Source organism: Thalassophryne amazonica, chromosome 12 (assembly GCF_902500255.1).
Source record: "Thalassophryne amazonica chromosome 12, fThaAma1.1, whole genome shotgun sequence".
NCBI lineage: Eukaryota > Metazoa > Chordata > Actinopteri > Batrachoidiformes > Batrachoididae > Thalassophryne > Thalassophryne amazonica.
The window spans coordinates 87519611-87531985 of NC_047114.1; the positions used below are offsets into that span (position 1 = coordinate 87519611).

At 40.1% G+C, this 12375-nt stretch overlaps 1 protein-coding gene across 2 annotated transcripts; it reads right to left on the bottom strand.

Moving 5' to 3' along the window:
• Window positions 1-5008: 5008 nt before the first annotated feature.
• On the bottom strand, window positions 5009-11099 carry thap4 (THAP domain containing 4). 2 transcript variants are annotated; one of them, XM_034183179.1, is made up of 5 exons: window positions 10963-11099; window positions 9981-10131; window positions 9216-9325; window positions 6089-6192; window positions 5009-5860 (listed from the first exon to the last, which is right to left on the bottom strand). In XM_034183179.1, the coding sequence occupies exons 1-5, from the start codon at window positions 10985-10987 to the stop codon at window positions 5744-5746; spliced, it is 507 nt and encodes a 168-aa protein (XP_034039070.1). In that variant the 5' UTR covers window positions 10988-11099; the 3' UTR covers window positions 5009-5743. The 2 variants fall into 2 exon arrangements, with proteins under 2 accessions (XP_034039070.1, XP_034039069.1); XM_034183178.1 differs by having other exon boundaries at window positions 9981-10134; window positions 10963-11093.
• Window positions 11100-12375: the final 1276 nt, after the last annotated feature.

Consider the following 12375-nt stretch of genomic DNA (forward strand, 5'->3'; position numbering starts at 1 on the left):
GCTTTATCAGATTATTCTTATAATTCTATTTTGTGAGTCAAAATAGACACATTTTGTCTATTTTTAATTCCCCCCCCATTTAAAAAGAACATTTAACCATCCCTAGTTCTCAAGACCAGGCACTTATTGGCTCTGCTGTTTTTTGTTTTGTTTTTTAAAGATATTTAGGTGTACCTTAGTATAGAGTTCCACCTTAGATTCGGAATGTATAATAGAAGATTTACCTTACTGAAATTTCATATAATGGGAAAAATCTCAATCCAGAAGTACACATAAGCTCTATGTTTTTATGGGCCAGTTCTGTCTGGGGTTCAGTGTCTTGCTTTAGGACATCTCAAGGCCAGCGATCGAACCACCAACTCCACAGTTAACAGAACGCCTGCCTAAATACCAGAGCCACAAAACCAAACATCTGTTGCGGTCCTGCCATTCGCAGAACGAGATCTTACCCATCACTTTCAGAGGGATGGGTCTTTTCCCTACGGCACAGCCAGTAGGCGAGATGTCACTATGTGCAGGGCGTCAATCAATTGTGTGAAATTTCACTTGTGAATGAGAGAACTTCAGTTGTACTGGTCTAATTGTCACCAATCTTAGGTGCATGTACAGTGGGGTAAAAAAGTATTTAGCAGCTCCTGATTATGCAAGTTCTCCTACTTAGAAAGATAAGCGAGGTCTGTAATTTTCATCATAGGTACACTTCAACTATGAGAGACAAAATGAGGGGAAAAAAATCCAGGATATCACATTGTAGGATTTTTAAAGAATTTATTTGTAAATTATGATGGAAAATAAGTATTTGGTCAATAACAAAAGTTTAACTCAATACCTTCTAACATAATCTTTGTTGACAATGACAAAGGTCAAACGTTTCCTGTAAGTCTTCACCAGGTTTACACACACTGTAGCTGGTATTTTGGCCCATTCCTCCATGCAGATCTCCTCTAGAGCAGTGATGTTTTGGGGCTGTTGGGCAACATGGACAACTCCCTCCACAAATTTTCTATGAGGTTGAGGTCTGGAGACTGGCTTGGCCACTCCAGGACCTTGAAATGCTTTTTATGGAGCCACTCCCTCGTTGCCCGAGCTGTGTGTTTGGGATCATTGTCATGCTGGAAGACCCAGCCACGTTGCATCTTCAATGCTGTCACTGAAGGAAGGTTTTGTCTTAAAATCTCATGATACATGGCTCAGTTCATTCTTCCCTTAACACAAATCAGTCATCCTGTGCCCTTTGCAGAAAAACAGCTCCAAAGCATGTTTCCACCCCCATGCTTCACAGTAGGTATGGTGTTCTTGGGATGCAACTCAGCATTCTTCTTCCTCCAAACACGAGTTCTATTTTGGCTGCGTCTGACCACGATATTCTCCCAATCCTCTTCTGGATCATCCATATGCTCTCTGGCAAACTTCAGATGGGCCTGGACATGTACTGGCTTAAGCAGGAGGACACGCCTGGCACTGCAGGATTTGAGTCCCTCTCTGTGTAGTGTGTAGCCTTTGTTACTTTGGTCTTGATCATTTTGACCCCACGGGATGACATCTTGCGTGGAGCCCCAGATTGAGGGAGATTATCAATGGTCTTGTATGTCTTCCATTTTCTTACAATTGCTCCCACAGTTGATTTATTCACACCAACCTGCTTGACTATTGTAGATTCACTCTTCCCAGCCTGGTGCAGGTCTACAATTGTCTTCCTAGTGTCCTTCGACAGCTCTTTGGTCTTGGCCATGGTTGAGTTTGGAGTCTGTTTGAGGCTGTGGACAGGTGTCTTTTATACAGATAACGAGTTCCAACAGATGCCATTAATACAGGTAACAGGTGGAGGACAGAAGAGCTTCTTAAAGAAGTTACAGGTCTGTGAGAGTGAGAAATCTTGCTTGTTGGTAGCTGGCCAAATACTTATTTTCCATCATAATTTACAAATAAATTATTTAAAAATTCTGCAATGTGATTTCCTGGATTTTTTTTTCTCATTTTGTCTCTCATAGTTGAAGTGTACCTATGATGAAAATTACAGACCTCTCTCATCTTTCTAAGTAGGAGAACTTGCACAATCAGGGGCTGACTAAATATTTTTTTGGCCCCACTGTATACTGTAATGGCCTCGGACAGTGGACTCATCTCTGTGCTTGTTCTGTTAGACCTCAGTGCTGCTTTTGATACTGTTGACCATAAAATTTTATTACAGAGATTAGAGCATGCCATAGGTATTAAAGGCACTGCGCTGCGGTGGTTTGAATCATATTTGTCTAATAGATTACAATTTGTTCATGTAAATGGGGAATCTTCTTCACAGACTAAAGTTAATTATGGAGTTCCACAAGGTTCTGTGCTAGGACCAATTTTATTCACTTTATACATGCTTCCCTTAGGCAGTATTATTAGACGGTATTGCTTAAATTTTCATTGTTACGCAGATGATACCCAGCTTTATCTATCCATGAAGCCAGAGGACACACACCAATTAGCTAAACTGCAGGATTGTCTTACAGACATAAAGACATGGATGACCTCTAATTTCCTGCTTTTAAACTCAGATAAAATTGAAGTTATTGTACTTGGCCCCACAAATCTTAGAAACATGGTGTCTAACAAGATCCTTACTCTGGATGGCATTACCCTGACCTCTAGTAATACTGTGAGAAATCTTGGAGTCATTTTTGATCAGGATATGTCATTCAAAGCGCATATTAAACAAATATGTAGGACTGCTTTTTTGCATTTACGCAATATCTCTAAAATCAGAAAGGTCTTGTCTCAGAGTGATGCTGAAAAACTAATTCATGCATTTATTTTCTCTAGGCTGGACTATTGTAATTCATTATTATCAGGTTGTCCTAAAAGTTCCCTAAAAAGCCTTCAGTTAATTCAAAATGCTGCAGCTAGAGTACTGACGGGGACTAGAAGGAGAGAGCATATCTCACCCATATTGGCCTCTCTTCATTGGCTTCCTGTTAATTCTAGAATAGAATTTAAAATTCTTCTTCTTACTTATAAGGTTTTGAATAATCAGGTCCCATCTTATCTTAGGGACCTCGTAGTACCATATCACCCCAATAGAGCGCTTCGCTCTGACTGCAGGCTTACTTGTAGTTCTTAGGGTTTGTAAGAGTAGAATGGGAGGCAGAGCCTTCAGCTTTCAGGCTCCTCTCCTGTGGAACCAGCTCCCAATTCAGATCAGGGAGACAGACACCCTCTCTACTTTTAAGATTAGGCTTAAAACTTTCCTTTTTGCTAAAGCTTATAGTTAGGGCTGGATCAGGTGACCCTGAACCATCCCTTAGTTATGCTGCTATAGACGTAGACTGCTGGGGGGTTCCCATGATGCACTGTTTCTTTCTCTTTTTGCTCTGTATGCACCACTCTGCATTTAATCATTAGTGATCGATCTCTGCTCCCCTCCACAGCATGTCTTTTTCCTGGTTCTCTCCCTCAGCCCCAACCAGTCCCAGCAGAAGACTGTCCCTCCCTGAGCCTCGTTCTGCTGGAGGTTTCTTCCTGTTAAAAGGGAGTTTTTCCTTCCCACTGTAGCCAAGTGCTTGCTCACAGGGGGTCGTTTTGACCGTTGGGGTTTTACATAATTATTGTATGGCCTTGCCTTACAATATAAAGCGCCTTGGGGCAACTGTTCGTTGTGATTTGGCGCTATATAAAAAAATTGATTAAGATTAATGCATAGTGACCAGAAAAAGCATTTTTAGGGTCAAAAGGTTGGTCACTGGCATCTACTTTGTGAAGGTGAGTGAAATAACTTCCTGAAATGCCCAATTGTCATTGTAATTTGGTTTGTGTGTTAAGCATGGTGATAGTGACCCCAACCAGCATATTGATTTTGGGGTCAAAAGCAACTTTATAAAAGCCAGGTAACTGAGACAAGCTTTCAAATGGTGAAACAAGTACCAAATTCTGGACACAAACTCCTTATACATTACTGTTTTGAAGAAAAAAATACTGGCCATTGAATTTTCAATAAGCGGCCAGGTAGGGGTCAATTCAAGAATTACACAGGGGTCAAAATTTAAAGATGTGCCAATCATATTGAAAAGTATACCACATTTGTCACATCATGAATATTCCAAAAAAGGTATAGTCTGGACTGTTTGACTGAATGTTATGGAGTTATGGGATTAAAAACAGCAAGTCAATAAGTCAATTTCAGTTTGTACAGGGATCAAAAGTTAAAAGTTGCTCAACTTTGGTAAGAAGTAGTGCAAATGGACTGCATTTATATAGCGCTTTTCCATCTGAATCAGACACTCAAAGCGCTTTACAATTATGCCTCACATTGACCCCGATGTCAGGGCACTGCCATACAAGGCGCTCACTACACACCAGGAGCAATAGGGGATTAAAGGCCTTGCCCAAGGGCCCTTAGTGATTTTCCAGTCATTTGTGGATTTGAACCCATGATCTTCTGGACTCAAGCCCATCACCTCCCCTAGTGCAAATTGTTGGTTGAGCTAAGAGGATTAATAAATACAATAGTTTTGACTGTGTTGAATGTTTGGTCTCCAAAGTAAAGGTCAAATAAGGTCAACGTCCATTGGGTTCTATGACGTGACATGTTACCCTGTAACATAACTAAGCATGACACATGGTGCAAACTGTTCCTCATAAAAAGGAATAGTTTACACAATTTGATAGGAATATTGATGTTGAATTTGGTGCTTGTATCACCACTTGAAGGATTCCTTTGTAAATATTCTAATAACTGCAGAAAAATGTTACTTGTCATTGCTGAGCTGATCAACAGTTACCCAGGAAGCTGTAGGTCAGTGCGGCCTATGTCCTTGTTTCACGAAGCGGACCTTGCTGTTGATTGGATAACACTAAATGATATTCATCCGACACATAAAGACATGGAATTGATTAGGAAAACTTTTTTGATTCAAGATCTAGAAAAACATGTCTCCTCCAACAGCTGACAATGTGCTGCTGTTCAGTCATTAAAAACATTTTTTCAACAAAATTCTTACAACTTTGTAATATTACAGGTGGATCACACTTATTTATCAAAATATACTTTATTTGTAGCATATAATGAATAACAGCCCAGTCACCATCAAAATCAACAGACACAAAGACACTAAATTTACCTTCCACCTGCAAATCTGGCAACTACCTGCTGGTGGAAACTGATTATAATTAGTAGAAAAAAAAATTTCACACATGTGGAGCGCTTTCTAGATTCAGATTCCCCTCCCCCAGACAATCGTGATTTGTGCATCATTTGGCAGCCGTGCTCTTCCAAAAAGACCATGCCAGATAGAACCACGGCTTGTGTGCAATAACAATCGTACAACATCTCATAGGATATTATTAGCACAACCTGAACACTCATGGAAAATCTGGTGAAGTTATAGGGTCCATGGAAATGCAAAGTATAACAAAGATCCATTACCTAAAAGAAAAAGGCGTTTTTAAACATCGTGAAAATGTTGCCAGGTTTTAAGTGGTAATCTGCTCAAATGCATATTAGTGGAATTGAAAACGGATTAAAAAAGAAAGAAGACCAAACACGTTTGTCTCACATAAAATTTACAGGAAAAATATTAATATAAAAATATCAGTACTTTTTTTTTTAAAACTTTGACTGTAACCATGTTACCCTCACAGCAGTAAGACTGTTTTTGTTGTACACAGTCACGGGATAAGATGATTATTGATTAGAGATCCTTTTTTGGTGATACTTATAACCCGCTCAGTCATATTTGTGTACCCTGCCTGCCCTGTTGTTGCGTCAAGATGAGCGACGGTAGGCGATACACAAATGCTGTGCTATTGGCTGGGTGTCTGTTGCCATGGAAACTGTCTGCTCCAACTTCCCATCTGATCGCAGCGTGAACACTCGAGAAATCTGAAAGATTAAAAGACAGAGAGAGAGACACGGCGCAATCACAAAGCAGTACAGGTAGAATTGTAAAAACAAAGCTATACTTCCAGAGAAAGTTTTATTTTGAAGTTTCTGGACTATCTTATAGGTTCTTTCTACCTCACAGAGACTCAACAGTGTCAGTGATGGTTAATAAATCAATGAAGTAACCCTGACAAAGACTCAATCATGATTAGAGAATTACAGATGGACCTGTTTGACGTGTGGCTTCTTTGCAAATGAGGTTCTGGCCAAAGCTTGACTGTGCAGGTTCAAATGCTGCCCTGTTAGCTCTCCTTCCTCAATCTCCACCAGACCTGCAACAACAACAACAAAAAAGACGCAATACAACTGTGTTTGTATATGTACACCGGAACAAGTCATCATGACATGATGTATCCCTCCATTCCCCACTAATCAGTAAGTAATACAAGGTGTTGGGATCACCCAAGTAGACCCTTTTGCTAAATATGAATCAAATTGGTCAACTGGTTCCTGAGATATCGTGCAAACAAGGGGGCAATGACATTATCTTTAATATCTCGCTGTAACCTTGAAATTGACCCCAAGGTCACTGTAATCAACTGGTGTCAGGGGATCACCTAAATAGATAATTTTACTAAATATGAATCAAATTGGTCAACTGGTTCCTGAGATATCATGAAAACAAGGGTGGCAACAACATTATCTTTAATATCTCGCTGTGACTTTGAAAATGACCCCAAGGTCACTGTAAACACCTGGTGTCAGGTGATCACCCAAGTAGACCCTTTTGCTAAATATGACTGAAACTGGTCAACCGGTTCTTGAGATATCATGCAAACAAGGGTGGCAATGACAATATCTTGAATAAGTCGCTGGGACCTTGAAATTGACCCCAAGGTCACTGTAATAGACTGGTGTCAGGGGATCACCTAAGTAGATCCTTTTGCTAAATATGATTGAAATTGGTCAACTGGTTCTTGAGATAGTGCGCTAACAACTGAAAACGGATGGATGGACATGCTGATCACTATATCAAATCAATTTTATTTATATAGCGCCAAATCACAACAAACAGTTGCCCCAAGGCGCTTTATATTGTAAGGCAAAGCCATACAATAATTACGGAAAAACCCCAACGGTCAAAATGACCCCCTGTGAGCAAGCACTTGGTGACAGTGGGAAGGAAAAACTCCCTTTTAACAGGAAGAAACCTCCAGCAGAACCAGGCTCAGGGAGGGGCAGTCTTCTGCTGGGACTGGCTGGGGCTGAGGGGAGAGAATCAGGAAAAAGACATGCTGTGGAAGACAGCAGAGATCAATCACTAATGATTAAATGCAGAGTGGTGCATACAGAGCAAAAAGAGAAAGAAACACTCAGTGCAGCATGGGAACCCCCCAGCAGGCTAAGTCTATAGCAGCGTAACTAAGGGATGGTTCAGGGTCACCTGATCCAGCCCTAACTATAAGCTTTAACAAAAAGGAAAGTTTTAAGCCTAATCTTAAAAGTAGAGAGGGTGTCTGTCTCCCTAATCCGAATTGGGAGCTGGTTCCAGAGGAGAGGAGCCTGAAAGCTGAAGGCTCTGCCTCCCATTCTACTCTTACAAACCCTAGGAACTACAAGTAAGCCTGCAGTCTGAGAGCGAAGCGCTCTATTGGGGTGATATGGTACTATGAGGTCCCTAAGATAAGATGGGACCTGATTATTCAAAACTTTATAAGTAAGAAGAAGAATTTTAAATTCTATTCTAGAATTAACAGGAAGCCAATGAAGAGAGGCCAATATGGGTGAGATATGCTCTCTCCTTCTAGTCCCCGTTAGTACTCTAGCTGCAGCATTTTGAATTAACTGAAGGCTTTTCAGGGAACTTTTAGGACAACCTGATAATAATGAATTACAATAGTCCAGCCTAGAGGAAATAAATGCATGAATTAGTTTTTCAGCATCACTCTGAGACAAGACCTTTCTAATTTTAGAGATATTGCGCAAATACAAAAAAGCAGTCCTACATGTTTGTTTAATATGCACATTGAATGACATATCCTGATCAAAAATGACTCCAAGATTTCTCACAGTATTACTAGAGGTCAGGGTAATGCCATCCAGAGTAAGGATCTGGTTAGACACCATGTTTCTAAGATTTGTGGGGCCAAGTACAATAACCTCAGTTTTATCTGAGTTTAAAAGCAGGAAATTAGAGGTCATCCATATCTTTATGTCTGTAAGACATTCCTGAAATTTAGCTAATTGGTGTGTGTCCTCTGGCTTCATGGATAGATAAAGCTGGGTATCATCTGCGTAACAATGAAAATTTAAGCAATGCTTTCTAATAATACTGCCTAAGGGAAGCATGTATAAAGTGAATAAAATTGGTCCTAGCACAGAACCTTATGGAACTCCATAATTAACCTTAGTCTGTGAAGACGATTCCCCATTTACATGAACAAATTGTAATCTATTAGATAAATATGATTCAAACCACCGCAGCGCAGTGCCTTTAATACCTATGGCATGCTCTAATCTCTGTAATAAAATTTTATGGTCAACAGTATCAAAAGCAGCACTGAGGTCTAACAGAACAAGCACAGAGATGAGTCCACTGTCTGAGGCCATAAGATCATTTGTAACCTTCACTAATGCTGTTTCTGTACTATGATGAATTCTAAACCCTGACTGAAACTCTTCAAATAGACCATTCCTCTGCAGATGATCAGTTAGCTGTTTTACAACTACCCTTTCAAGAATTTTTGAGAGAAAAGGAAGGTTGGAGATTGGCCTATAATTAGCTAAGATAGCTGGGTCAAGTGATGTCTTTTTAAGTAATGGTTTAATTACTGCCACCTTAAAAGCCTGTGGTACATAGCCAACTAATAAAGATAGATTGCTCATGTTTAAGATCGAAGCATTAATTAATGGTAGGGCTTCCTTGAGCAGCCTGGTAGGAATGGGGTCTAATAGACATGTTGATGGTTTGGAGGAAGTAACTAATGAAAATAACTTAGAACAATTTTATCCCCCCGTATTTCATACTGGGGGGATAAAAAGGGGGAAAAAAGAGGACATCCTAAGGAAATTGCTTTAGGAAGGTGGTAATGTCTTTGTGTGAATGGGTGAATGTGAGGCTTCATTGTAAAGCGTTCTGAGTGTCTACATCTGCATGAATGTGACTTAGAAAAAGACACTATGTCATTGCTAGAAGTTGCATCACACTAAATAAATACACAACAAAATTTAAACTCAGTTTTTGGATCTTCCCAAATTCGAGCCGATTCTATCAGGTGGAGAAAACCTTTTAAAATTGGGAACTGTTTCACAACTACAGTAGTGGGAATCCTGGTAGTAAAAGGACTGTTTCTACCAGAGTTCTGTGCGATGATGAAGGCCACTTTGTTGGTTCCTGGCTGCATGCGAATGAATCCACACTCCCTGTGAAGAGGCTTCCCCGTCTCTGGATGGAAGGCATTGAACCTGGTAACAACAGCAACAAATGAGCATCAATGATGGCAACACTTCTCAGTAACAAGGTTGACTTAGTGCACATCACAGCAAACAAATTCATTCACTTGGGGTTCCCAAAGTTTTCAAACCTAGAAGCTCTTACCATTTTTAGTCATACGCTCCTGCTCTAGATCTATCACTGGGCAGATTTATGGATCACACTTAACTTTAAATGGCAAGGAAAATTATAGCAAAAAATTATTCAGATGACCAAAAGTGCATTCTAATATGACATGGTCAGTCTGCAGTCTCCCAGTAAAGGTTTTGGATTTGAACCTGAACTATCTATCTGCCATAGGTTCTCTCTGGGTAGTGCTTTCAGAACTGCATGTGGCACCTTGGGTCCATGGCATAGAACCAAACAGACCTGAAACCAATTACATTTCTGCGAAACTCTAATTTATTTTGCAATTTGAAGGCTATAATATAAAATTAGAAATAAAACCATTTGGTGGATTGGATTTATGGCATGAAAAGTCATGTTTGACCTTCACTGTTGCTTTCAGCATAGCCAGTCTAGTTTTAAAAGTGATTCAACTTTATTTTTTTATGGTTACGGTAAAAACTTTGAGGATGTTTGAGCCATTCAGCTTTTTAAAGATGTATTCCATCAGTGATATCTCACATGAAGTTGATGACTGGTTGTCCAACGTGGCTGAATTGCAGTGTTTCTGTGTAGCGGAAAGGGTTTATGGTGGGAAAGCAACCCTTTCCTGGGTCATCTGACTCCCAGGTACCCAAGAGCCAATCTAGAGGACGGACGGCTGGATTCAACTCTACTGATGGAGACAGACAAAAACAGCATTACTGCAAAAAACATATAAATCTCCCAGAAGTGGACCAGTGCGTACTAGGGATCTCCAAAGGATGAAGAAATAATGGACAAACTATAAAACTGTGGGACGGTCAGATCACAGCAGGATCATTCAAAGTGGTAATGGATGTGACAGTCTCATGGAAGCGCACCAAAATGCAAGGGATTACCAAAGTATGGCAAAATTAATTTTCGAACAACTTGAATTTTTTTGCATCATAATGACCGATTTAAGGTTTTCCGAAGTGTTGACAAGGGTCCAAACCATGAGCGTCCAGGATATATATCCGTGAACTTCAGAACACTTCACATGTTAAGACTGTTTCAAGCATAACATTTGTAACAGAATAAACTGACATATGTAACGTGGCATTTCGTCAGGACAGGGAGTAAAATGTGCTAAATCAAAACACTTCATGTGACAACCCTAAAACTAAAAGAGCTTACAAACACCACCCATAAAAAAGGGACTCTAATATCTTTTTATGTTTTATAGTTTATAAAATGGGTATGAGTAACGTGTATAACATGTTTATATTTTAGGCTCAATTTTAAAAACAGATATGTTCCCGGTTACGCTCCTGGTCAAACAAACACTGGAAGTATGTTTTCACATTTTACACATGTACTTTTAACAATAATAACAACTACTATGCTACTAAATAAGCTTTGCCGATATATGTATCACAAGGCCAATGAACATATTTGTCACGGCGAGATTTTAGCTGAGTCACGGCTTTCACAGCGTTGTTTTATTGCTTTGTCTGCACTTTAAACGGAATCATTATCATACCTGTTTGCTTATCAGGACACGCCATTCAGAAAAGAAACTGCTGTCGTCAGATTACTTTAAAAAAAAAAGATTAATAATAATAAAAAGACTTAAACCGCGACGGGCTTCTGTTTCGTTCCATGGGGTTCTACTTCCGGTCACACTGAGGCATCTTGGGAAATGTAGTTTATTACTCATGGAACGTCGTTTGCTCCAGAGTCGACGACACGTTGGTTGCTGAGGTGCAAGAACACCCTGCTCAGAGTGCCGCGCTCGTTGGACCGACCTCTACTATTTTAGCATTGTGGGATAGCTCGCCCACAGATTGAGCTCGTTGGACTACTTTCGCGAAACTGCTCAGCGTGCCGCTCTAGCTGGAGCAACATCACACGGAATGTGTCCCTTCTCAGATAGATCTCTTTCGGTGCAGCTTCTTGTTCTGACTTTAACACGAAGTTAACACCCAAGTCTTTCATCGCCAACTGTAAATGGTAATCAAAACATTCCAGTCGTGTCTTTCTGAACTCTTCCGCATCAAACTCCATCGTGTCAATGTTTACATTGCTCATAAACTTTTGTTTCTTAAATGCGGCCGCCATCTTGGACCGGTCATCGTCGTGATTCCATCAGAAGACACAGTGAAGGTTTGATTTTATAATCGTGTTTATTTTTATTTAATTTTGTTATATTAAAATGGCCTTTTTCTTTGTTATTTTTTTTCTGTTCTGTAAAGTGTCTTTTAGCACTGTGTAAAGCGCTATATAAATATAATGTATTATAAGGTGCTGAGAGCTGCAGAGAGGGTGACTCTGCAAGATTTAAAGGCCCGGTCACATGGCATACAATGATAGCTGAACGAAGGAAAAAAAGCCACAAAGTCACAAATCGTTGAGAAAAGTGTACGAATGAGCTTTCACTTTTATCATCACTGAATAGCCTGCGAATCAAGAGCACAAAAGAAATGAAACTGAAGCTAACGTTGACCTTGATGCTTTAAACAAAATGCGCCTGGAGCAACTGCTGGAGCAGTGTGTGTCTGCATCCTGCTCTGCGTTCCAGGACTCGGCTCTGGGGCGAGCTCTGTAGCGCCTGAGTCCTGGATAAGCTGCAAAGACAAGCAAGCGATCCAATCCACTGTGCGCATGTCGGTGGATCCACCTGCTCTGGTTGCTCGTCCAGAACAAAAGAGGGATCATCTCATCATCAGAACCCTCACTGTCTGGTTCAGACTCTGATAACACGCTGTGTGCTCCGTCTTGCTCCAATTAAAAAAAAAAACAAAAAACTGAAGCACTTGCTCAACATTTATAAGATGCCTCATTAAAAAAAAAACAAGAAAACACCACCACACTAATCACACATACTAAATACTTCACCAAAATAATACATACTCCAAACACGCCAAATATTTCTCAAATCTCTCAAATACCAAAA